This window comes from Coturnix japonica, chromosome 10 (genome assembly GCF_001577835.2).
Source record: "Coturnix japonica isolate 7356 chromosome 10, Coturnix japonica 2.1, whole genome shotgun sequence".
NCBI classification, from domain to species: domain Eukaryota; kingdom Metazoa; phylum Chordata; class Aves; order Galliformes; family Phasianidae; genus Coturnix; species Coturnix japonica.
In genome coordinates this window covers 3,408,824-3,436,357 of record NC_029525.1, presented here as the reverse complement: position 1 = coordinate 3,436,357, position 27,534 = coordinate 3,408,824, and the positions used below count along the sequence as shown (strand labels likewise).

The window sequence follows — 27,534 nt, the reverse complement described above, 5'->3', positions numbered from 1 at the left end:
GTGTTATTAAAGGAGCTTTCTACAGAATGCGTTCTGTATTTGGCACTTGAAATGTGATTGTAAATCACCCTGTTTGAATGGCAGCTCACAGTGGCACTGAAGTTATTGTCTTCCTTTCCATTAATTTCAGGGACAGAGTGGGTGGATCCAGAAGACCCAACAGTCATTGCAGAGACAGAGCTACTGGGAGCTGCAGCATCAATTGAAGCTGCGGCAAAGAAGTTAGAGCAGCTGAAACCAAGAGCCAAGCCAAAGGTGAGTGTCTATCCCAATTGTTTCTTTGAAGGTAATAAGGGAGATGATGCGTATAGCCTATATGGTGGATTTGTTACCATTTTTGCCAATGGCATAAACAATTGGCATCTGTCTCAGTGCCACAGGATGCTGCTCAAGGTAGGACTTACTCTGAAGGAAAAGGTTGAAAAGATGCTTTTTGGGGAGCAAGGCAAGTACAAGACATGAGCAAGCAAAGGAAGAAAAGCCAAGGGTTAGAAATGTTTGTGTTGCAGTTTAATTACTATTGGTTATTTTGCTTTCTGTTCCCAAACTTATTTTACTGTTGTGAAAAGTCGTTCTCACTTGCGCCCCTGTGAGGAGCTTTTGTTCTCATCTGAACACATGTGGTATAGTGGGAGAAAGCAGCGATAATATAGAAAGGATTGAGTGGAATGCAAGAGCTTCAGGATTTTCTGTTTAAAAGCATAATGTTTTATTCCATGCTAAAAGAGTAAATACTTTGGTATCAGATATGCTGTATGACTCTTTTTCTTCAGTTTTCATGAAGGAAATTGAATTACAGTTCTCTATAAAAGCAGATAGTGTTGCATCTTGCCAGGTAATTTCAAACCTGTCTGAATATATTACATGAAATAAAGTCAAATCTCTTCATGAGTGACACAGTGGGAATGTATGACACAGCTGTTAATTCTGTCTGTTTGCATGGTTCACGTGACTGGATCACCAAGAATTGCTACTTTTTGCCTATGTGGAATAAGAGACAGGCGTTAGAAGAAATAACTGTTGCATATAAACCTATCTTTAAAATGAAATTATGCATTAGCTTTGTCATTTAATTCAGGAAGTACTGTGTCTGCTTTCCTGCTTGAACTGCTTTGTAGGTACAAAACTCTTTTCTAAGGCTAATGAAAAATCTTTCTAAAAAGCAGACCTTCAAGAATTGTTCTGAATTTTTGCTTTCAGCACAGAGCGGTGTTCTGCCATTCAGGATCATCAGATGAAATAGCTCTCTTGGTAGCTTCGCTCTTTGAGGACCTTTTTTTTCCCATTTGGTGACAGGAATAAATTAGCTCATGAAAAAGAAGTGTTCTTTGTCCTGCATTTTTTTAACAAATGCATCCATTTTGTTTATAAAGGAAAAATGGTTCCTTATAATGAGATTCTGCAGAGCAGAGGACACAGGCTGAGTTGGAGGAGAGGAAGAGTCCTCCATCACCTTTTCTATACACTGACTGCACAATAGCATATGTGTGTTGCCTGGTTACCATGGAGCAGTTTCTTTCCAACATCTAAGCCACTCCAGGGTCATTGTAATTTTCTGGTGAATACGGATCCCACACCTGCTTCTCATTTAACATGTTAATTTGAGCATCCAGCCTCTCTGTGATTTATTGGTCTGCTTATTTGTCATTTTCATAGAGTAAAATTCATATTCAACTCTTTGCATAATTTGGAAGTTTAACAGTACTTCCAGTCTGTACTTTGATGTTTAATCTCTTTCACAATATGAATTGTAATGTACATCAAAGGCATAAGAGATTGCAGAGTGGCTCAAATATCAGTTTTCCTGTTGAAGAGTTAAATTTTGGACAAGACCAGAGTTATCTGGTGTCTTCTGAGAGCAGGATTGCCTGCGTTGAACAGCCTCTGTCTTTCTTATGCTTGAGTCTTTGTCAACAAACATGGTGTTGTAGTGTGAATACCTGGACTGGGTAATAGGATTGATAGAATAGATTTTACTTACACTTTGTATATGAAATACAGTAGTAATAGCTCTCTCCTACAATGGAACAGATAGCTGGTGCAGCTAGTCCCATATCTTCCTTTGGTCAGTAACAGTCATCATTAAGTAGCCTTAAGTCCTTTGTTGATTATTGTAGAATAACCTGCCTGCAGGAAACCTGCCATCTTCTTCATTGTTAATTGGTGGCTGATTCTCTATTTTTTGGGTGAGCTTCTTTTAGACTTGAAATTTTCATCTTTGTTTTTTCCAGTTTGTCTGTTATCTCTAAAGAGAACTTCAGTGGTTGAAGGTAGGGCTTTTATTTCTAATTTGTTCCACTGCCTTAAATTTTTTGGTACTTTTATATTTTTTCATTATTTTTTTTCCTTGTTCCCTCCTAGTATTTTTCCACCAATCGTCCCTCATTCTGTAAATGTGACCCTAGCTGTAAAACAACAGCCTTCCAAAATTTCTAATGTTTTGCAGAAAAACAAAATAATTTTATGTAACTAAAGCAGCATGCTTTGTTAATACTGAAAAAAGAACACTTTGAGGAAAGCGGTGCTGTAGTCGAGATACAACAGCAGAGAGCATTGCAGTACGTACACTGTTCTGTTGGTATGCTCTTCATGCTTCCGTGTAGGCATATACCTTCAAACACAAGAGTCTTTAGTAGTCAATAAGAGTTCCCTGCTGCTCGCTTTCAGCAGTTTGTCCTTTTTTTCCCCAAGATGAATCAAATCTGGATTTTTTCTGCAGGACTCTGTCTGATATGTTTGATATATTAGGTTGTTATTGAAACCAACTAAATATCAAACATATTCCTACAGTGTTCTGCCCTGTCTCCGGGGGTTTTAACGTAGTAGAAGGCAATATGAAGGAGTACCTTCACTCTCAAGCAGGTTTAGAAGACTTCTTGCAGACTCATAATCAAATCTGATTTTAAATACATCCACAAAGCGCTCCTCAATCAGTAGATCTGTTCTTTGAGAGGCTTATAAGTTGTGCAGGGCCTTTTATGGTAGCAAGCAGCAGCTATGCCAAGAGCTGACCTTCTCTGAAATGGTTATTCTGGTTTTCATGGCTCAGTGCACTAACTTATCCATATAGATTTCCTCTTTATGGAATAGAAGGTGAGAGCTACTTCAAAAGAAAATGGTTTCTCTTCTGTAATTTTTTTCTAATGTTTAGCAGTGACATTGGGGTTTATTTGTTCTCCCATTAACCCTGACTTTATTTATGCCACCCCTAATAAAGGAGATTCAGTAGAAGTCTGGTCAAAAGAAAGTACAGAAACAAATTAAATCCTTTTAAATGACATAATCAACATTTTTATACTGCAGACTTCGTATCTAGCCTAGCAGTTTTGGCTTGTTTGTTCTGGTGACCTCATCTTCCAATCCACTTAGACCCATACATCATCAGTAATAGCTTGTTAGTTTAAGGTTATGGGAAGAAGTAGTGCTGTCTTTTGGTGGCTAACTGAAGAAGGAAATGTTAACAACTGGTCTCACACATCTGATTTTGAAATAGCTTTCTAAAGTAACTCTAAATCTTAGTGTGAATTTTTCTGCTATTGCATCGTTTGTGATTATGTTCATGAAGGCTGTGAAGTGACACAAGCTGTGACAGCACTACTGATGAGCATGAACCTGCTATGACACAGTCTTTATTAATCAGAATAAGCAGAAAAATGACATTTCTTGTAGGCCACTTCACTGTGTGCTCAGTTTTGCGCTTCTTACATGTCCCTGTAGCTGAGGAATGTTATTAGGTAGTAGGTACAGGAAGGTGAACATACCCATGGTGCTGACTAAGCATTCTCTCTACTCCATCTCAGACATGCATGTCCAGCCCTTAGATGTCATACTTGAAAGCTGTCATACCTGAAAATGCTGAAGGAATAGCCAGAGGGAAAGGCTAGAAAATAAAGCGTTCTTAGAGAAAATGACAACTCATCAGAAGTGCTACAGTTTGAATACAGTTAAAGACAGTTCAAAAATAAATTCTTTACGTGGTGGATCAAATGTGAATAGATTTTTCCCTTTTTTCCGTAAGCAAAAGGAGTTGTGCAATGGCAGGAAATGTAGGAATTGGAGGTTTGAGAAGCTCAATGTGATTACTGTTTAGATATGGTAGTGGTTGTGATGTTACATTTGCAATCAGAGCTAAAAATGTCAATGGAATGTGGGTTGTTCATTTTACAAAGACGTGCATTTCAGTTGATGCGATGAGCCCAGCAGCGAGACGGATCTTTGTCTTTGCACTAGGTGGCTCTTCCTTATAAGAAATAATTAGAAGTGCCAGGCAATTTCATCTGTGTGTCAGTTTCTAATTTTCAGATGGTTAAGATTTGTGCTGTCCATGGCTGCTGCAGTTTCATGTCCTGTATTTGTTTTAGTTTGTATGGTAGTAGTAATGTGAAATGCTGTGAGATTGAGCACTGCTTTATGCTATTTTGTAATTAATTATAATTATATTATTTTAATAAATGACTATCTGATATACTAATCAGACAGTAGCAAACAGAGAAACTAGTCTGCATGCTTAAATGGATCAACGATTTTCATATTTGCCTAAAAGGCTAGAAAGTCAAGTGAGTTGTTTTATGAGGCATCAGATTCGCCTTTAGCAAGTTAGAAACCTCATTAGGAAGATTTAGTGCATTTACACTTGCTTGTGGAAAGAAATGTTTGGATGATTTAAGCATTCCAAACAGACCTTTGGAACTCTGTATCTTCAAGAGGACTGAACCAGACTGTTGCACAGCGCTGCTCTCTGTGTAATAACAGCTCTTACCAAAAGCTGCTGAACCCATGCTTGTTGTCTGTTATATTTCTTAGTTCAGATGTACAAGACAACATATGCCTACTGCTGTTCTTTAACACCTTATGTCTTTAGGTATTTAGAAAACATTCTATCTAATTTAGTGATTCTGGAAGCCAGTTCTGTAGCACTACAAAGATAACTTTGATATGTAAAGGAAACAATTTCTTTTCAGACTTTTCTGAATGTAGTTTTGAGGATGCCCAGTGGAGTGTCATTTATTAGAAAGTTAGAAGAAAAGATTAGAAAGAAGACAATTCTTGATTTATCTTCTGTGATATTCAGCTTCACGTGGATCAGCCACGGCTGCAACTTAGTATTTAAGTTCACTCATGTTAAATCTTAGCTGTAGACCATGTGAAATTCCTTTGCAGTAAATGATGTATCTCTTTTTGAATCTATTCCCGTGTTTCAAAGGTTTGTCATCGCTTGCGTATGTCCTTGATCTTGAAAATGCAACTTTTGTCTTGTGGATAATGTGAGCTTTTTTTCTTGGTTATAGCAAGCAGATGAGACTCTGGATTTTGAAGAACAGATCTTGGAAGCAGCTAAATCCATTGCAGCTGCTACCAGCGCCCTTGTGAAGTCAGCTTCAGCAGCACAGAGAGAACTGGTGGCACAGGGAAAGGTGGGTAAAAAGGTCAAGTTGCAACAGGGAAAGCATCGGAATGGAATTTGGTCTCTTAACTGTTCCATGTTAATACAGAAGGAAAGGAGCTTGGGAGTGATTAATGGAAACTGCTTAAAAACAGAAACAAACATCACTTTATCTGTTAGAGGAAAGGTGTCATTTCCTATTCTAATAGTCACGTTACTTGGTGGTAGAAAATTTTTTGTTTCACCTGAAGTGGAAAGAAAACTGTTACTGGTATTGCTGATGCCATGGATATACTAAGAAAAATAGGATCCTTTCCTCAAATATCCTTATTAAGCATGAAGGCAGCTACAGAGGATCCGTGTGAAGCTTTCTGTTTTGTACCTTTCTTAATGCCAGAATCAGAACAGATCCAGAAATAGTGTAAATGTGTGGTAGAGATGCCAAAGTTTCCACTGCAACAGATACTACTCTGGGATATCTAAATGCGATTCAAGGGTGGGACCATTCAAGCTGAAAGCATGCTTGCTGACTAGTAACTTTCAGGTGGACTTTGTGTACTGTGCACAGTCACAGCTGCAGGTGTTCTCCTTTTTCCACTATTTTTTGCATGCTGAAATCTAAGACACAACCGTTATGTTTTCTGTTTTGCTGCAAGTCATCTCTGAACTGTTTTTCCAGGTTGGAGCAATCCCTGCAAATGCAGCTGATGATGGACAGTGGTCTCAGGGACTTATTTCCGCTGTGAGTAACTACTTCTCTTTTGTGTTGGACTTGAAAATGTCAGTGAAACTAGCACCTCATCTGATGGATCTTTATCCTGTGACAACACTTAGTGACTTTCTTTACTGACTCCTAGGCTCGAATGGTGGCAGCTGCAACCAGCAATCTTTGTGAAGCAGCTAATGCTTCAGTACAAGGCCACGCTAGTGAGGAAAAGCTCATCTCATCTGCAAAACAAGTTGCAGCTTCTACAGCACAATTGCTTGTGGCTTGTAAAGTGAAGGCTGATCATGACTCTGAAGCCATGAGGAGGCTACAGGTACCTGTGTTCTTTAATACCAAGATCCCATAGTAGCGCAATGTAAACACTGTTTTAATACTGTATGAGCAAATCCAAAATGTTAGGAAGTGTCCTGTATTTTCAGATTTCAATCCTATTTTTCTTCTTTGTAGGATTCTAGGGGAGGCTACTGTTCGTCAAAGATCAGGCGTTTGTGCATCTGTCATTATTCGGCAGTAGCTAAAGCTCACTTCACTGCTTGTTTTATACTTCATTTTTGAATGATGCTGAGAATTGCAAGTAGTTACTAGTCTGTGCCTTGCCTTGGTTTAGATCAATAGGTCCATCCTCACGGTCAATGTCAGGAATACACCAACTGAGAATGTTTACTGCATGTATTTTTATGGCAACTGAATATAGTGAGTTTTTCTGTATTCAGTTGGATTCCTTGCTGACAGCCTGAAAACTGTTAAGCATGCTTAAGTTGGTTGCACAAATCCATTTCATGTTGAGTTTGTATGAACTTCTACTTAATCAGCACTAAGTTGTGGAAAAAAAAAGCATAGAAGTATATGAAATCTGTTTGTTTACAGAGGAAGTGGTGGCATGTTAATGTTAACCTTGGAGATGAGATGATTTTTGTGCTGAAATGCAAATTCATGTGGATTGACTTTGTCATGGGTCTGTGGTGGAGGTATCAGGAGCTGGTAGATGGTTCTGACTGCAATTCAATCTGCATTTTAGTATCCAAACTTTGAGATAAATCTGAATGGATTTTAAGTGCAGAATGAAGAATACAAAGAGGGACGAAATCATGTACTAGAGACCATGTTTTCTCAGCTCTGCCTGGAAATTCGGGGTAATCAGTTGCTGTAGGCAAATATTATTATATAGACGTGGAATGTGGAAAGTTGGGAGGGAATGTGGAAAGAACTTTAAGCACTGACTGAAATTGAACTTCACTACTTTACCGAGAGTTGTGTTTGTCCCAAAATGAATAATGAAGGAAAAGCAGCTTGTGCTTGGAAACAGGGTCCTTTATCATAGCTAAACCATTTAGTTGATATCTATCAGGTATTTTTTACTGGTGGATTTGCCAGATCTACTTTGATTTTTCAGCTGGCTTTGCCCTCAACACAAATGTTTTCATATAGTCTAGTCAATAGGTTAGATTTGAGTCTATTACATTTCCCTTTCCTTCCCCTACAAACAACAGCAAGGTTTGTGAGCAGACATTTGAACTGCATTTCCTGTGAATGCTGATTTGGCCTGTTACTACAGGAGCCTAGGTAACATGTTCCTTCTGGTATCTCAGCTAAATCCTTTGCAGGTATTTCTTTTGATCAGAAGGTGGAGTTGTCTTTGAATGGTGGCCTATCCTGTTCTGTGAAGTTTCTTTGCTAAAGCACTTGAAATACATTTAGGGATCCACCTTTTAGTATTTCTATGTACAACTGAGTAGGACACTCAGTCTATCAGAACAAGTAATCCATGATATCTTTCAGCTCTAAATCCTCATCAGCCCAATGATTTCTTGCCTCTGTTCAATTACTGATGACAGGAAGGTGGGAAGGATGTCAGTAAGAACCAAGGAGGTAGAATAGCTCAAATCTTTGAAATATGAAATTTTGAAATATAAAATGTGTCTTATGGGGACAAGTATAAAGAACTACCGGGGCTATGTGGAAGGTCTCATTTATGCTTCCATGTGCAGCTCCATCTTTTAGCTCTATTAAGGAAGACTGATTTTGACCAGAGCACTGATTTTTGAAGATTAATTTGCTTTTCATGGAAAGAAACAAAAAAAAACAACCAGTTTCTTGCATTGTCAAGCGAAGATGTTTTAGTTTTGGTGCTTAGAAGAACTGATGTTACAGTTACACATTTTTGTTAATACTAAATTTCTTTTGTCTTTTCCCAAGGCTGCAGGGAATGCTGTCAAGCGGGCATCAGACAATCTTGTCAGGGCAGCCCAAAAAGCAGCATTTGGAAAGGCAGAAGATGATGACGTTGTAGTCAAAACAAAGTTTGTGGGTGGCATTGCTCAGGTTGGTACAATCACTAAAAACTATAGCAGAGAAAAACTGTCTAACAGAGAAGCAATGTAGTGTTACAGTGCCCGTATGCTGTATTGCAGACTAGACAAAGCTACCTAGAAATGTGTGAGGTGCTTGTTGCCTCACTGTTAGGTAACCACTGACACAACAGCAAAGTGAATAATATAGTGTGACTGCGTCTCTTCATTGAGCTTTTACCATAATAGTAGCTGCAATAGTAATATCTTTCTTTTTCCTAATTAAATTAATGGTTCTTTTTTAACCTCTGTAAGGCACTTGAAATATCCCATAATCTTAGTGGAACACTAGTTTTGCATGTGTGTTATCATCAAAGACAAAGATAGTAAGAGATAAGATCTGATTAAATTTCATTACCCTAACCTTAATAAATATGAGAAAATAATGGATTCCAAGGGTCCGTGGTTATATTGGCTTCTGGATTTGATGCTGTGAATTTGGAACAGCGTGTACTGTGGTTACCATTTGAAATGCACTGAAACTTGTTTCTTTGCGCCCATGGTACTGTCTTTTCTTATATTTTAAGATGCAGAAAAATACTATGAATACCTGGAAAAACAAGCATCCAATTTTTGCTAACCCCTCACTCAATGCTGGATAGAGAATAGCACTGTAAAATCCAACATGGGTGTATGGTAAAACTGTGCTGGAAAATTCTTCTTTTTAAGTTCTCAATAAGAAACAAGTGGGAATAAAGCACTGTTCTTGTTGGAACCTGGAAAACGTTTGAGAAATTCCTACTGAAATCATTGAAACACCCCTGGAAAATGCTTACAGCCATTGTGAAATTAGTGTCATAGAAAAGATGGTTTACAGACTGCATTCATTTCTGTCGTAATTTTTCTAGATCATTGCTGCCCAAGAAGAAATGCTGAAGAAGGAAAGAGAGCTGGAAGAGGCAAGGAAAAAGCTTGCTCAGATCCGCCAACAGCAATACAAATTTCTCCCCACAGAGCTGAGAGAAGACGAGGGTTAGCCTGCTGAGCTTTTCTTCTTGCCTTTTTTCCCTTATTCCTTTTTAAAAAATATTTCCTTTTAAAGAAATAAGCTAAGGGGGGACAGTATAGTGAGAACTGGTCTGACAACATTCTGGTCTGTCAAGCACTTACCTAAATAAACTGCCTATCACAGCTTTGGATGAACAGAGAGCAATAACCACTTGTTCTTTGTCATCTGGAAGTGCATTCTGTGATGATCAAATAATGGTACAGTATTAAGTTCATTCCTGTTCCTTCCTGGACTTACATCTCAGAAGAGAATCTTTCTCTTTTTACTGAATATTTTAAATCAGTATTATTGTCACATTCTTGAAGCCTGACACATTTAGTGTTCCTTGACTTGATATAAAATGTTCATAATATTAGTAGGAAAACAGTCAAGAAATCATGTCTGTGGTAAATACCCACATGAGCTGGTGGCTCTCCCGCACCCACCCTTGTACTAAGAAGACCAAGACAGAAATGGACGTATGTCTGAGTGGGAAAGATGCACAAGTGTGGTTTTGAAGAACATGCCTGGCCTGTCTGTTATGTAACTAGCTCATCCCAAAACTGGAGGAATTCTCTGCACCTGTTTGCACTAGTATTATTGCTCCTTACCTGGTAACAACAAGCTCCTGCTTGTACAGTATTATGGTTCACAAAACGTGGCAATGGCCATTCTTTAAAGAGCGCAGAAAACAAAGAAATGGAAACCTTGTCACTGCCTCAGTAATAGCAGGTTCATGAAGGAAAATGCTGTTCCAGTTATATACCTCTAATGTGTGACTACTTTTACAGTATTATACACACATACACATGCTCTCACATTGGAATGAGTAGTTTGTGTTTTGTTCTGTAGTTTAAATGATCTGGGTTGTACTGTGGGATTTCTGTTAGAATGTATGCTAGTTAAAAAAGGGAAGTACGCAGTACAACAGAAGACTATCACAACTCTTGGTATTCTTTTAGTAATTTCATTTGTAATTATTTTGTTTTGAAACCTGTGGGAATTATAGGAGAAAAGAATAAGTGATTTACAAGTAGACCTTTCTTGTAATATAGAAATAAATGTTTGGACTCTAGGGAGTTTATTTTCATACTTGGAATTGATGAAAATGTACTCACCAAAGAATTGCAGAGAAGGAATGGCAGCAGTCTAAGCAGCTGCAGAAAGGTACTGTATGTTCTCAATATCTCTGTTGTGACCTAAACAATAGCAACATGGCTAGAGTGAGTAAAAACATTTTATCCTGTCAGAGAAAGAACACAAACTACAGCGACTTTAAGTAACAAGAGCTGAACTATTTGAGTAACTTCAGAACCACCATTTTTCCTAACAACAATTTCCAATGTACCTCTGTTCAGACCCTCTTTAAAAAAGAAAAGGAAGTCAAGTCTATTTAGGTCAAAGGTCTTGCTGCTACAGTGCTTCTGAAGGCTGTGCTGTCTTTAGATACCTGTTACATACCTCCAACTGAGCCTATTATGTTATGAGCATAACCACCTAGTCAATATTGCAGAAATACTTGTCTTGTAGACTCAGAAGTAACTCCTAGTGATATGTTTATGGGTTTAGATAGCGCTAACTCTTCATTTAAGTTACTTGCATGACATATAATTACCAAGAATTTTGTCACGCTAGTGTTAAATATATAGGAAACATGATTACAGAATTAATAAGTATTAGTGTGTACAAAGATTTTCTTTTTTGTCAGAGTCTCTTCTCTGGTACTGAAATATTTCAGATTCAGTTGAGTTGTTTGAGTATCTACACTGAGAGGGGGAAAAAAAAGCTAGATCCCAGATAGAACTGCTGGCATTGACAGATGTGCTGTGAAGTGTAGGCTTGTGTCTATACGCAAACCCTCACTATCAGATGCAGGCAGTTCTGAGTTCTGCCATTTCCAATTCATTTTCTTTTTACTGTTAGGCAGTGAATTCAGTGAGTAATGTCACAATCTTAGGCAGAAAGGTAAATCAGTTTTATTTTTCGAAGGCCTGAATAAAGACAGCTCAAAGTGACAGGGATTTTTCTGCTGCTGCTGGTAGGACGAGCTTCTTTGCAGTTTATGGCTCTTTCTTTTTTTAAAATTCAGGTAGCCTCACATTCCCATCTCTATTTTTGGATAGATCTTCCAGGCAGATTTGTTACCGCTCCTCTTTCAAGCTGTGTTTGACCTATTTAGTCTCATCAAAGCAAGAAGAAAGATGATGCTGTTCTTAGTACCATGACAGTATTTCACTGTAGGTATATATAATAATGTTGTAATATATTTTGGTCAAAATGGTATTTGCCAGTTTGAAAGAAGCCAAAATCCTGGTCAAATGCAACTATGTGCGGAAATTGCATAGCTCGGATATTTTATCATAACGTGGATGGGAAGAGCGTGTTCTAATCGTGTACCAGGTAAAGGTGTTTGGAAAGTCCATTTCAGCACAGTTGTTTGGAGGCCTATCTGTTTCAGATTTAATACTCCCTCTTATCTGACAAGGAAGTATTATTCTTTTTTCTCCTTAGCTATGTGCTCCACAGAGGAAACACAGTCAGCTAAGCAGCTGAACTTGAACAGCTCAGTGAGTGTTTTTTTATTCTGAACTTTGGGTCTTGATCTGGGAAACATTCAGAGAACATAAGCTTATCTGAAAGCTTTCTATTTCAATTAATTTTTGCTGTTATAATTTGCAGTACCACTGAAGTCCAGATGTGCACATCTGTGGAGTTTGGAACTAGTCCGTGCGCTTGTTTGGCATGGAAATTTGCAGCAGGAAGCGACAAGTTGGGGTAGGGGATGAAGGTTAGTTAATAAGGAAGGCAGATGTTTACTTTGTGCTGTTAACTTGTGAAACGATAAATGGGTTCTGTTGTATCTCACCCTTCTTCATGTGGATTTCACTTTAAGAAATTGTATGCAAATTAAAAGCAAAATGCCTCAAAGTTGTTTGTGTACAAACAGTCTAGTGTTGTTTTCCCCTCGTGTCTAGGAAATGATTCGAATGGAACATTTTTTCATGTCTAAGCTTCACCTTTTCTACGTCACAAGTTTCAAAGTAAGAGAAGATTTAAAACAAAAATTGATGGCTGGACTCGTGTTTCATCTGTTCCTTCCCCTCTGACCTTCTGCATCTTCGTTATTTAATTCCTAATCAGGGAATGGATAAATGTCCTAGAAACCTCCTCACTCAAAATATATTTAGCTTGTGAGCACGTTTTCACTTTTAATTGGACCAAACTGATAAAATGTTTATGCCAGAAATATGGCACACACCATCACTAAACTTACATCCCCTAATTTTTTCTAAACCTACAGCTTTAAATATTGTTATGATTTATACTGTAAATGTTCTGTCCTTCTGTAACTGCATAATGATTACCAAGTTATTTGCCTGTACTTGATACTATTCCTGTAACCTACTTTTTAGTACTCACAAGGATTGTTGTTCCTGCTTATGGAACAACACATTTCTGTGGCACAAAGGTTGATGTTCGGTGCAGAAGCATTCGGTCACTTGAGATGCTGGTGTGTTGCAGATGGCTGTTTTGACTGACCTTAGTATCCACAGTGAAGTCTGAATTGCCTTAGAAGTGACAGGTGTGCCAGGCTGCTTCTGGCTCATGAGCTACATTTCATTTAACGTGCAAATTCTGTCCTTGGGCAGAGAGCATCACTGAGTGAAGAACAATACAGAGATCCTTGAGCAAGCGTCACAAAATGCCTGCAGCACAGGGAAGAGCCACACAGGGATATTTCAGACCAAGAGACAACATCCCTACTGTCATCATGTTGGGGACTTCCAAACTCATGCCATTGTGTTCTGTACTGTGCAGGAAGACCTGGTACTGAGGCATAACAGCATTCATCTCTTTAGTAGCTGGTAGTTCCAGTATTGGCAGAGTATGGCCTAATTCAGCTGATGGGTGTCAAATCAGGGCCCTTACCAGTCTGTCATAGCCAACAAACAGTTGGAATTTGTGTAATAGCCATTTTCAGCATTATGTGAGCTATAGAGAGGTCTCCAGGAGGCATGACAAAGGTGGTACTAAGCTGTCGCTATTGAGGAGCCTCTGCATAAAGTAGATACTGCAGAGGAGTTCTGGGCCACAATGTTTCTGCACCAGAGAAACTTAATAACAGGATTGATCAGATGTGGCCAAGCTCCAGGAGCAGACAGAAGCAGCCATGTCTTGAACAGTGGGAATGATAAACACATAACAGTTCATATCTGACAGCATAGGTCATTTTACCTGAAGATTATTATTTCATTTATTGAGCTACAAGTACTTGATGTTTTGTCACACTTTTTTAAAAATAATAAAGCAGCAGAGGCTTCTGTTTTATCTCAAATTGGTACCCTTTATTGCAGTGGAAGAACCTCCTGCTCAAGGCGTCTTTGTAAGTATATACCAGAATGGTTAGGAGTAGTGATGTCTCACTTTTACATCTTTTTCCATTAAAGTTTTACACCCAAGAAAGGTTTGGAGCAGTTTACAGTCACGTCATCACACCGCTATGTATAGTTCTTATCTGGACACAAAATGAAATAATACATTGTGTTTTTGTCTACACCGAGAAAAATGTATAAATAATACACTGTATTTTGTCTACACCAACAAAAGTGTATAAATAATATATTGCATTTTTGTCTATGCCAACAATAAGCCCTTGAAGGAATTCCTCTTCTGTTGTTGTTTTGGTTTTGTATGAAAATACTTGTGACTTATGTTGCACTTGTCCTGCAAAGGATTGTTTTACTACTTAATTGAACTAAGGCAGAATTATCTATCTGCAGTGTGGGGAAAAGGCAGAATTCCCATCAGAGAAGTCCTGTGTACAGCTCTTCTGCACAGACATAAATATGAATGCTTACTTTATACGTCAGTAATCCTACAGTATCCTTAATGTTAACTACACACACACACACACACACACACACACACACACACACATATATATATATAAAGACAAACACCAGTTATTTGAAGGTGCCTAATGTTTGGTTTTGTTGCCATGTTCCTTGGTTATTGTGGAGGGAAGGTTGATGTTGCTTTTATGCATGTTACTGTTTCTGTTTGGTTCAACATCTTTCCACATCACATGCATCTCTGTGAGTATGTGCACATAGGTTACTTCATCTGCTACATGAAATCTATTCCAGAATTGTTAACAGTTACATTACTGGTAGTCTGAAGCTGCTGTGGCTGTTTTTGACACTACTGCACTCATTGGGATCTTTTTTTGCACTGTGAGTGCTCCTCAGTTGGATCCATCAGATGTCTGTATCTTCTTGCTGATGATATAGTGACTTTCTTCCCTGTGGCCTCCACGATGGAAACAAGACTGAAGATGCCCTTATTTCATGGCTGGTTAGTTCAGTAATGAAATGGCAGATACAGAGGCACAGTGCATGTTTTAGGCTAAATTCTTTAAAAATACCTATTTAAAGTCCTAAACACTAAATATATTTTAAATTACTAAAAATATCATTTGGGGAACTTGCTGTCCTTATTTTCTGTGCAGCATGATGTCAGTATTTCAGTTTAAGCTGTTCATATAATCCTTTTGTTTTGAAGTAATTACAAGTAGTGTAAAAAGATCAATGCAGTTGTTTGCTCCAGCATTATAGTTGATAATCTTTCAATTGAAACTATATTTCATATTTTAAAGTTATAGATTGAAATGTTCACTTGAACATAAGAAAGATTATTGGTGACTTGTGTAAGTCTTGAAAGATTGGTCAGATTCTGGGGTTGTGGATATACTATAAATGTTTGCACCGTGCTGTAACGTTTCCAGTTTGACAGCAAATGAATTGCAGTTTGTTACGAATGTACTGTCAGATGATAGTTTCATATGCTTTGTTTCTGAAACAGAAAATATATTTGTGTTCCAGTTCAGGAAATGTTATAGCACATATTTACATTGTTTAAAAAGAAGAAACTCCTTCATATCCTATATGGTTATTTTTAACTTAAATGTGATTTAAGCCCATCTTCATGGGATTTCCCAAGTTATGGTGTTTCAGACACTCAGGACCCATAAGCTTTACTGTTTGCTGCTTGACAGAACAGGCTTCTCCGTCATATCTACCCCAATATTACCATTGTGGTTTTCAAGTACTGGCAGGAAAGCTCTGCTCTTAGAGGAGATATTTTCTTTTATTTGTGGACTGAAAAGTGCTACAGATGAGCAGCTCTCATTTTTATACCAGCAAATGTTGCTGTATTTGCATAAAAGTGAAATTATGTTGCAGGAGAAGATATGGTTTGTTCAGGTCCACTGAGCAGGTTGCACTGAATGAAAGAAGTTTCTTACTGTGAGCCAAGAAGGTCAGAGCCCTTGTCAAGGAAAGGGTTAATATTTATATACCTTTTAGTTGCTAACTGCTCTACATTATTTTTTGCCTTAAAGCTTTGGTACCATGTTAGCTCCACAGAAATCAGAGGCATTCTTTTCCTGTAACTATATAGCAGAGGGACTTTAACAGTGATTGTGATTGGTGCCAAGAACAACTCTGTCTTTCACTGCCAATGCTTTAGACAAACATCCTGTCTTCCAGAGCTGAAATTAATCTGCAGGAGTCTGTGCACAGTGCTTTGGCTTTGCCTCACGCAACTACTCCTGTTAGGACACCAGCCTCAGTTCTTCTCCGGTTTTTACTTAATGCTTTAACTTCTTTACAAGAGAAGTGGCAGCTGTAATAATTTGGACAAAGCTCTTGCAGGTTATTTAAATCAGCCTTCTGTTTTATTTTGCTGCCTTCAAAATTTGATGAAAATCTTGAGACACTTGAAACCTTCTACTGTGACACTTTTAGCAACAGAACCAGTGTTTAAGTTCACTTACTGATAACTTTAGTCATCAGTGTGAGAATTAGACATTAACAGCACTACAGTAATGGCTTCTGTCTGCAGTTACTTTTTGCCTTTGGCTATATGAGAATCTTGTCTCTTCTAAATATCCATCCTTTGTTTGCATTTTTAACAGTAAATAATAAGATTAAACTGTATTTCTAACATGCCTAGTGCAGTTTTTCTAGATCCAATATGTGGATTGTGTCTATGTCTATTTTTTCTATGAAAATTATTGGCTATATTAAAAAAAAGAACATGGCATGCATTGTAAAGTTGATATGAGACATCTGGTAGCTCAAGTGCGTGTTAAATGCTTATACTTGTGATATTTCTGTATCTTTTACTGGGGGGGGGGGAGGGAAGCTCATTACGAACAATTGAATGATTAATGAACTTGAAATTTGGAGTTGAAGTAATCCAGTCACTGCAGGAATACTTGTGTTATGACCTCAGACAGAGGCTTATTAGGAAACTCAATGAGTGTGTTCTTCAAGCCTAAACTGAACTTTTGTCCCGTAAAATCATTGGAGATTTCAGATAAATGTTTATTTCTCTTCTGTGTGTTTTTGGTTTTTGTTTCATTGTTTTGTTTGGTTTGGGGTTTGGTTTTTTTTTTTTTGGGTTTTTTTTTTCTGTCGTTTTTATATTGTTGTGTTTTGTTTTGTTTCCCTTTGTAATTGGTTCTGCCTGCTCTCATCTACTCATGGTTGGCTTCTGTTCCTTGAAAGTCAGCATGTTTCAGTGCATGGAATGTTAGTCACAGTTGTTTCTATCTGGGGAGAAACCGGAGCTCCTGGAGATATATTAACTAAATGAGGAACAGTGCATCTTCTGAGTTTAGAGCAAAACCTCCAGTGGTATTTATCAACTGCAGTTACTGATGTGACACTCAGTCCCTAAATTCATGGAACTGCATTATAGGAACAAAATTTGAGCCTCCATGTATGGTCAGTGAGTATTCACATGAATAGATTTAAATTATGTGAATTTAAGCAATGCAGACATTGTAGGAATATCTGTTATGACTTAAGACAGAGAAATATCAGGAAACAAACTGAATATGTTTTTCAAGAAAAGCCTTTTGCTTCACGAGGTCAGTAGTGATTTCAGTTAAATGTTTGTGGGCCAGCATAACTTTAAGCGTGTTTCTTTTTGCCTCAGGAAAATGAAAATGAATGAGAACTTTGGTATAAGCATGTTGCTGATCTCTTTTATGTGCTGCTGATCTCTTCTGACCCAGAACCGTGTGTTACTGAGGTCATCATTTCAGATACCAAAATTCTGGGGAAGGAAAGTAGACAATTTCAGACAGAAGAACAGCTTCAAAGTCATTCTGTTGTGTTTGGCTTACAGTCCCACTGCCATTCTCTATCATTTGGTGGTATTAAGGGTACTTAGGGTAATTATCTTGCCAAACCACTGCTTTCATGTCTGTGATACATTCAGATCCTGTGACCCACCAATTCAAGCCACAGAGAGAAGTTTCTGGTAAGCCTGGCTATCCAGGAGTCATCTCTGACCTCTTCAAAGTCATGTGAGTAGCTCCTTATTACATGACCACTCCAGTCATATTTTGGTTTGTCCAAGATCTTGTTATCTAAAAAGAGCCTGAATGCAAAACCTCCTCTTGAGGTGTTTCCTATTCCACTAGAATAACTGCACCTTCTAGACTAAACGATTTGTGAGACAATATAGGCTGCACTTGTACCAGAAGAGGTCAGAGCCTTTTCAGATCTCCTTCCCTTTCCAAAGGGTAGCAGCCACTAAAAAGAGGATCTTCAACCTATAGTCCTTTTTTGAAAGTATTTGCTAACAGCTGAGTTCACTCTTTGGTCCTCTGGTACATTTATAATGAGTAAATTCGTTATGTTGGTAGATAAAAGACAACAAATATTCACTTGTATTCTGTTGTTTCACACTCTCCTTTTTCCATGCTTAACATGCTGGATGGGGTTTAATTTATTAATTGCCTTTTGAGTGTAGGGAGGGATACTGGGAGCACTGGGTTTTGCAGAGAGGTCTCTGCAGGTCTGGTGAGACACTGCAGTGTTATCAAGGTGCCAGCAAAGATTTGGATGAGTGTGAATGTGTACTGGGAATGTGGCTGGAAAGACACCAGACATTGCTCGATAGAAAAGTCTAACTCCTGTGGTAGAGAAAAGAACCTCACTGAGCAAGAGCAAGGTTCAACGCGTTAGATAACAATTTCTGATTCTTTTATTGACTCTGAAAGATACTGGTCCAAAAAGGAAACAATAAAGGCTATGGTAGATGTGCTCAGATTTTCCTGTAAGGTAAATTCTGGCACAAATCTCGGGGTCAGGAAATGCTGTGCTACTTTCACATTCCTAGAGAAACTCTGGAAAAACATAAATTAAGAAACAATCTCGAAGTATTCAAAGTTTGTTTCAGATTTTTGTTTCCAAGCCAGGACTATATTATCTGTAGTTATTCCCTGCTAGTAAAAATTAACTAGAAAATTCATACAGCAAAAGCCACTGCCTACTGAATACTGGTGATCTGTGATGCTGGGATGGCTTTGCTCTGGGAACAAGTTTCCCTAAGTGTTGGAAGGGATAAGTCGGACTGCAGTGACACTGTTGGTAGTGGGGGTAGGACTCACTCACTGAATTCCAGGATTACATTTAAAATAAGGTATGCTCAGTTGTTGCTTTGGTCCCTTCTGATCCTGCAGATTATACATAGAGGGTAGCCTTTGAGACTTCCGTATATTTCTGAGAAGCAAGGCCACCTTCAGAGTTCAAACAGAAACACATGCTATAACCAGAGCATGTTGAAAGCTGTGACTTCATTTCTTGGAACTTTAACAGCTGTACAGCTCAAAGACAAATAACTCATCCCTGGCTGGTCCATCTCATAACACAGACATCCAGAAAATGTCTGGCTTTTTTTCCTTTTCTTTTTTTTTTTCTTCCCCCACTACTTGGCATCAAATTCCTCTGATTCTGTTCCCTTCTACACTAAGAACATACATAATCTGTTCTTGAGGAGTAATCCTGCATCCTGCTGAAGGTTTGTTTCCACAAGTGTTAGATGGCCCCTGGAAAATTCTAATGATTTAGCAGTGCTTGTCCAGTTTCAAGTGCGACCTCTTCCATCAGCAGCAATTTCTGTCGTTTCATTTGGATTTTCAAAGAAAAAGACATCTATTTCCTCAGAATTCTGTTGGCAGCTCTTCAGCCCAACCACTTCCACAGAGCCCCAGTGAGCTCTGCAACAGAACTCATTCCCCAGAACTGATTATTTATGTTTATTTTTTCCTGCAGAAATCCGTGTGATCAGAAATGTTGAGCTGGCAAATCACAGCATTTCTAAGGGTGTAAATTCTGATATTGAAAGGAGAGGAAAGTGTCATGGCAGCAAGGTGGAGATTTTTTGCTAAAGAGTCTGAGAACGGATATGAATCTGTTGCATACGATCAGCAAGAAGGTAAGTAGAGTTGGGAAACAGAGTTATTTACATTCAGAACAGTTAGCATAAGAATTAGTGTATACTGGTCATAAATGAGTTTACAAAAGATGGTTTTTCATGGCCATCAGAGCAAGGAAACACCGGACTTGTCTTTAAGTATGGCTAGAGGCGGGTAGCAGTCAACCTTCTTTTGACATCACAGCTGAGAAACAGGTTTAGACAGTCACAGGGCCCTTCTGCTTCTGTCTCTCGCAAATTGACACTGAAATGTGTGATGGTAAGCCAGTGCTAGTTTTATAGGTTAACCAGACTGAAAACTAAACAATTTCCCCATTACTGGGGGCTGTGAAAACTGAACTGTGCCCTTGGGGAATAGCGTTCCAGCACGATGCTGTGGTTTCTCCACCAAGTGGGACTGTATTTCATGGTGACAGGGTTCACATATTATGTGAAACAATCTGTTCTGTAAGATCAGATACAACTGTGCTCTACGTGGCTGGAGTTAGTGTTCAAAGCCACTTCTGCTGACTGCTGTAATCTTAAAAGCAGTGTGGACTTTGGGGCCCTGCTTGTGCCTACAGTCAAGCCAAACTACAGACAGTTATACTAGTGCAACCTGGTTCAGCTCTGCAAGTACTGCCCATCACTGAACAGTTTCAGATTCTTTCTACCAGTTTTAATGGACTTTCCAATGCTTTCCTGGAGGTCCCTGCAGACTGTGCTGGGAGTTGATTTTTCTTGTCTAGTTGGTTAAACCAAGAAGATGCAAATTACTGTATAGAATATCTTACAGGATTCCTCTCATGCAGTCCTGGATTTTATAAGCTGCCCTTCACTTCTTCAGTTAGGCTGGCATTGAAATCTTTACACTTCTTATCACAGCCTGGCCTGCTCTTCTGAACTTTTTTCCATCTCATTCTTTCACTTACGTTATTCCCAAAATCAGGTATGGGGTCTTGAAGCTGAGGACTAGACAGGAAGGAAGATTGCTTGAGTGAGAGCCTGTAGGCAGTGTGGTTGCAACTGGGTGCTTCTCTGCTGCTGCTGTTCTGCTTCAGTGCTTCTAAGTCCACTGTTTTTCTTACAGGGGGCACTTTCTAACAAAGCCTGAACTATTGTTGATAGATGCATTTCCTGCTACGCAGAGCTCTCAACCAAAACATAAATCAAAACAAGAGCAAACTGAGTGTGGACTCTGGCAAAGATTACCCTCCCTTCCTATATAAAAGGGAAGCGTTTAGCCTGACCTCATAAAAGAGAGAACTTAAAGGACTGTTCTGTGCTTTGAAATCTTACCCTCAATAGATTGGAAATAAAATGCTGACATGGGAATTTCTGCAGCTCATTTCATGTTCTGCTCAGCCCACTGTATTTCCTGAACATGAACTGGTCATTGCCTCACCCCATGAAAATGAAGGTTATGGGGTCACTGGCTGCTTAGTAAGGAATTTCTCAAGGGTATAGAACAGTGCCCAGAATAACATTTAACAAAGTTTGAAAAATGACTGCTACAAGCAGAGAGCTCTCAAATGTCTTCAGAAGTACACAGCTCTACAGAAAATCTTTTAGCAAATCTAAGATCCATGGAGAGAAATAGCTGAGGGAGAGCCTAGATGATGTTGCTTGTAGCTCAGTAACCTACCATACCATGTGAGCCTGTGCTAAATGAAGAAGAATCCAGTCAAGGCTCTCCTGATCCTATTCGCTTCTAGAATATGTCAGGCAAAATTTTCATATGCAGCCAACACCTCTAGATGCAAACTGTACTCTGGCATGCAGGTGTGGCTGAACTGTCACAGAAAACACAACTGTCTCTTACCTTGAAAATGCTGTATATTCTCTATATGTGCTGCTTTCTTCCAAGGAAAGAGCAGTATCTGTGTTCTCTGGATTGTTTACCCAGCCCTAAAGGATAATTCAATGTCTTTGTTCTCCAAATTGTGAATGCACCATTTTACCATGGAGTGGATGACTGGGATTACAGACAACATCCCACCGGCTGGGCAAATGCAGTAACAGATAAGATTCAACTAACTGGTATTAGAAGTGCTCTTACTGTAGAAACTCAAACCTGTTTTACTAAGGCTCTCTCTCCACTTAACTCTGGTGATGATTTGACTGTGAACTTGGAGGCTCTCCCTGAGCTCAACAGGGCCTCTCTCCTCTCAGCCATGCCTACTAGTGCTGACAGTTCTTGTATGCCTGAGTGAATGACCCACTTCTGTTGTCTTTTGCATTCACTCACTGTGGGAGTGTTCTACTTGAACATGTTTCCTGTCCGTGCTGATCTGTTCACACTCTCTTTGCCCTCAGGAGGGAGATAAACTACTGAGGAAGTCATTGTTTCAGGAAGTCATTTTGGGTGAAGATTGCCTGTTTCATTTCCTATTTGTTGCTTGCCCTTGGACTGAACATAGGAGAAAAACAAATGTAAGGTCTATCAGACATAAGCAGTGTTTCTGGGATACTGGTGCTTGAAACCACTTAACTTGGCATTGCTTGAAAGGAGCTGCAAGAGATTGAAGGGAGGGAGGATGGAAGGAAGAAGTAGGAAAACTTCATAATTGTATGGTAGATTCCTGTAGGATTTTTCTCCCAGTCCAACTCAGCCTCATGAGCTTTGTTAGATTTGTTAGTGTTGCTCTGGGTTCCCTGCTACCTCTCAGAGCTGATTTTATTTGTTAGCACTGCTTTGTGAGCAGCAAGGTGCTCTGAAATCTATGGTCTTCTAAGCAGGGTTTGGACAACAGCAGAGCACATAGTTAGGAACTTCATCTTGGGTGTGGAGAGCAGTGGCTGGCAGACTGCACAGATGCTATCTGTGCTGTCCAGCTTCTAGGGGCATGCAGTGCTTAACAGCATGAGTATTCCTTTTCTCCATGGAGCAATTCTGACATTTCCCATTCATGACTTGCAATGCAAGCTGGTCCTAGCAGCTAAAAGAGCTTCTTGTGCTACTTCACTTGATTCTATGAGCACAACTACTGTTCATCTCTTCTTAGCAAGCAATATTGAACTGTCACAGTTTTTCTTCAGGAAAAGTGTAAAACTGCAAGTATAATAGCGATCGCAGTTCTGCATACTGCCCGCGTACAGTAGACAGCTGAAATGTCTACAGACAGGCAAAATTAATAAAGCCTGAAAATATTTGTGGAATAATGTTTGGCTAAGAAGACCGTTTTTATAATGGGTAACATGAGAACAAAAAGCACAGGGTAGCACAGGCCTTGGAAAACTGGAACTTAACACAAAATTATATATTGCATGTTTTTAAAAAAGAATGTAAGTAGTGTTTAACTGTGATTAGAAGAAATCTAAAACATCTGCAAGAGCTCTTAAATCATGGAAAGTGGGAAGAATTCGGCTGATGCTGGGAACAAAAGAACAAAGAACTGGGTGGAATTTGTGCCTCTGCCTTAATATGCCAAACATGCCCCTCTACTTGTTATCACTAGTGCTAAGCAGAAATGACTACATCGTTGTGCAGAATTTCCCTTAATAACTTGAAGCCCCCAAGCCTGAGAGCTGAATCTCTTTCACCACTGAGCTGAATGGTTCTTGGCAATTTTCTGTTTTCTGAGTATAGACAATGGCACACATTTTTCTTAGTAGAGCGAGACATTTAGGGTTGATGATACACTTAGAGCAAAGAGTGAACTTGGCCTCACATCTAAACAGCTCTTAAAAAAAATTAACAATGACTACGTAATCAGTTGAGAAGTTGAATAAATATTAATGCTATTGTTCTCCTTTGATTATTTTCTAACTTACGTCGCTTCCTCCTCATTTACATCCCCTTAAGATACTTTGGGTGAAGTAGGCCAACCAGTGAACATGGCATTATTTTAACATACCTTGGAGTAGTTCAGTATAACACTTATTCAAGCTGCTCAGCATCACAGCTGTGTTCCACTCCTGTTCCCTCCCTGTGAAACCCAGGAAATGAAGCAACAGATTGCTTCTTCCCTCCCTCAAGTTTGAATTAAACCATTTTTCTTATTTCTGCTGTTCAGCTCAGAATCAACTGCACTTGTCATGAGGAGGACCCAAACAAGGGGAGTTTCTCAGCTGTTGTAACCTACAGCATTAACTGTGGCAAAAAGATGAGAAGGCCTTCCCCAGAAGCACTTTGTTTTTCATATGACTCCATCTGGTGTCCAGTCTCCCATTTAGGACTTGAGTCTCTCCAGACAGCTGCTATGAGAAATCCAGCTGTGCAAATGGAGGAAGCTAACACTAGGTCTATGCTATCCTTCATGTCACAGCCAACTCTTATTTGAGGTACAAATCATTGCCATGATAAGAAAGGCAGAGATTCATTTTGTGCACAAGTTGATATTCCTTTTCTCCATTATAAGAATAATCTGGATGTCAGTCTCACACATCTCTGTCCCTATTCTAAATTGTCTGCCATGTCCACATTGAAAGACTGACCATTACAAATGCTATTCAGCTGCTAACTTGTAAACCAGCAATTGTTATCTTGCAGCACCTGATAGCTCTACACAAGCTGTGAAAGCCTCCCAAAGGCAGAGCTGTGCAGACTTGCTTCTTTGCATGTGCCAGCCCCACTGGTAGGAGCTCAGCTGCTTCAGTACTGAAGACACTTCTAGCTATCACGCTGCATCCATCCAAGCTACCACTTTTATTTTCTTTAAAGGAGGGAGGAGACAGTGTTAGGTACAACTATTGGTGATTTGTGTGGTAAAAATGCAGAGGGAAGAGCTGCGGTTGTAAAGGTTCTCTGTTAAAATCTTTTTTTTTCTGATGAGGTGCACATACCACTGCTCGGGCACATGCAACTCCTGAGGCATTTTGAGATGTTGAAGCAATACCATATTTGGCCACTTCTCTTCACAGTCCTTCTCTAGCTGTAGAGAGGGCTTATGAACATGCTAGCATTCCTGGGTTGCTGCTCAACATGCATTAGAGAGATCTGCTTTCCATCTCCAAAGCTGTCAAGCAACTTTTAAGAGATACTGATTTAAAAACGAAACAGAAAAATGACTTTCAGTACAACTTAAGTCAGTCCCCGTGCATTTCTCCCTCACTTATGTAATATTTTCTCTCTGTTTTCAGTTTTGAACTTGTATCATATTTTCTTGCATACGTGAGATTTTAGGGGCTACTCCAAATGATAGTAGTGCACAGAAATCTCTGAATGATCCAAGTCTGAGACTTTGCAGCTTAACTGTATTTGAGTGTTATAATTTCCTTCCATAATTGATTTTGACTTTCTTCCTAGAGAAAAATGGTTTGTAAGGAAAAGAGGGAGTCATACAACAAGAGCAGCTTGTCTGAGAGAAAAGCCTGGAATAGCAGTATGTCATATTTTATGGTTTTAAGAAATCTTCTTTATGCTACAACATAGAACATCATATTGTGGAGCTGAGGTGCTCATTAAAGAAGGGAAAGAAGCATTGTTTAAAACCTCCTGCTTCTAGTACAGGATGTTGATGTAGTCTGACACCACATAATAGCTTTCCTCAAAGCTAACTCCTAACAGCGAGTTAAAAATATTACTGGGCCTATAAAAATCATTTTGAAGGGTTGGGGGTTTTCATTTTGTCAGCTTGGTTTCCTATAAGCAAATCTAATATCACACAGAGAGGTCTCTTCAGGAGCAGGGAAGAGCTGATCATAGAAAGAGGAACTCTTGTTTCACCAGAGAAAAGGTGATTCATGCTATCCTGCTATCTCTTACTTTACTGCATCCAAGTCTGGGGCCTCCAGTAGATGAAAGATGTGGAGCTTTTGGAGAGGACCCAGAGGAGGGATGCAAAGATGATCAGAGGGCTGGAGCACTTCTATGAAAATAGGCTGAGGGAACTGGGCATGTTCAGTTTGGAAAGGAAAAGGCTACAGGAGATCTCATTGCGGCCTTCCAATATTCAAAAGGAGTTTATGAATATGAGGGAAATCAACTTGCAAGGGTAGTGTTAACCTATTCAGCAGTTCATCTTCCCAGACATCCTGTTTTCTGAAGGAGCTTGAATCAGCCTCTAATTTGTATTTATGTTTTTATCTCTACAAATAGTTGCAGGTAAATAGGACTGCAAAGGACATCCCAACTCAGTCTCATTATCTAGGCAATGTGCTGGGAACATTTTCTGTAGCACCCTAGAATGCATATCAAGTCAGTAAGTAAAAGAGAATAGTCTATTGTGTTGGTATCATTCAGGAGTGTCCCTGTTTTCACTTGCCAAGATTTATAAACTTAACCTGGAAGCAACAGTAACAGACAGAAGCTTGTTTCCTACCAGGAATGCTGTGAAGAATATCTTTATAGAAGCAAGATACAGCACTGGTAGGATCATGATAAAAATAATGCCAAGTTATCTAGTCTAATCCCTTGTCAAATTCTGTGTGACCTTCAGGCAATGCGTGTGCAGTTAAGATGTTAATTGGTCAGGGAATGTGCTGGGTAAGTTACAACAGTTATTGCTGTTGGAGATATGCTTATCATCCACAGCTCAGTAACACTTGTCTGGCACTCACTGGTGTCAAGTGTTTTACATGTGTTACTGGGGACAGCAGCTACCTAATCTGTTAGATGTGAGTACTAAAGGCCAGTGATTGTCTGCATGTTTCCTCTGTAGAAGTACCCTGCCTCCTGCCAGGACTGGAGGCTCTAGGTTGCTTAGGACAAACATGCTGTGACATACCTGATCCCCTGTTTTTTGGTTGTTTTTTTGTTGTTGCTGTTTAGTTTTGTGTTGTTTTGTTTGTTTGTGGGTTTTTTTGTTTTGGTTTGGTTTTTTTGCTTTTCTTCTGCCAATTTTCAGACAAAATGGCCAAGAATCTAAAGCAAAGAAAATGTCTTTTTCTCCCTATATCCCAAGAATTGATTATTTGGGAATGTACGTAAGTTGGGTATATCTGGTTTTGAATGCAAGTAGGTGTGTTTTCTTCCTCTCCCCAACTTTTCATACCTTCTGAAGGAGCACAGTAGAGAAATTGTGCCTAAGTGCAACAGTGGCTGTTCTGGGGATGGATTTTTGGCCAGATGCTCAACCAGTGTAAACTAAAATGATTTAATTAAAATCAATTTAACATAGGTCATGCTAATTTATGCTATTGCTCTTGGAAAAGGAGAATGTAGAACAGGTTTTGGAAAATATAAGGATGAAGTCAGTTCAAGCTCTCATGTCATTATTAGGGTTCAGATGAAAACTTGTCTGTGGGTAAAATACCTGCAGCCAGTAAGCACAAGGTTGGATGACATCACGTAACTGATGTAAAAACTTAAATAAGCATTAAAAGCTCAGTATTCACCTTTCCTAGCACTGCGGCCAGGATTGTTACTGTATGTCTTAAAATTACAGTTCAGAAAACAAAATGTATCAGATTCAGGAATATTCTGGAATTCTACCAGTCTGTATTTTTTTTTTGTTTGTTTGTTTGATTGTTCAAGTAACATACACCCAAAGATTGTCTCTCATTAATACTTCTGCAGCAAACATTCAAGTCGTGCTCTTGTCTTAGCAGCAGAAATCCAACAGTGATAGTTATCACCATAACTTTTTGGGTACATTCAGTGCATAGTAGGATAAGTTTTGCACTAATAATGCATATGTCAGAGGCTGTTGCTAGGTAAGCTGCTAGAGGCAGCTCTAAAATAGCTCCAGACTAGGGGTATTTGGTTAAAGCTCTGTCCTTTAGCTCATTCCAGTGGCCAGTGACAAATACTCCAAAATGTGCATCATCATCATCATGCTGTCTGGCAGACCCAGCTTATTGTTGCCATTTGCCTCTTGAACTGAACATAAGTAATGTTAGGCAGTGGTAGCCATCTAAATGACTATATGGGAAG

The 27,534-nt window shown here is 39.1% G+C and overlaps 1 protein-coding gene across 7 annotated transcripts in view; it reads left to right on the top strand.

The window, feature by feature from the left end:
* The window catches only part of TLN2 (talin 2), a 133,664-nt gene extending 119,555 nt beyond the window's left edge, over positions 1-14,109 (top strand). For all 7 annotated transcript variants that reach the window (XM_015872273.2, XM_032446827.1, XM_032446826.1 and 4 more), the window contains 6 exons: positions 131-255; positions 5,289-5,414; positions 6,063-6,125; positions 6,241-6,423; positions 8,307-8,432; positions 9,307-14,109. In XM_015872273.2, coding sequence (XP_015727759.1) covers positions 131-255; positions 5,289-5,414; positions 6,063-6,125; positions 6,241-6,423; positions 8,307-8,432; positions 9,307-9,435 — 752 coding nt within the window. In that variant the 3' untranslated portion in view covers positions 9,436-14,109. The remainder of the gene's footprint in view (positions 1-130; positions 256-5,288; positions 5,415-6,062; positions 6,126-6,240; positions 6,424-8,306; positions 8,433-9,306) is intronic.
* Positions 14,110-27,534: the final 13,425 nt, after the last annotated feature.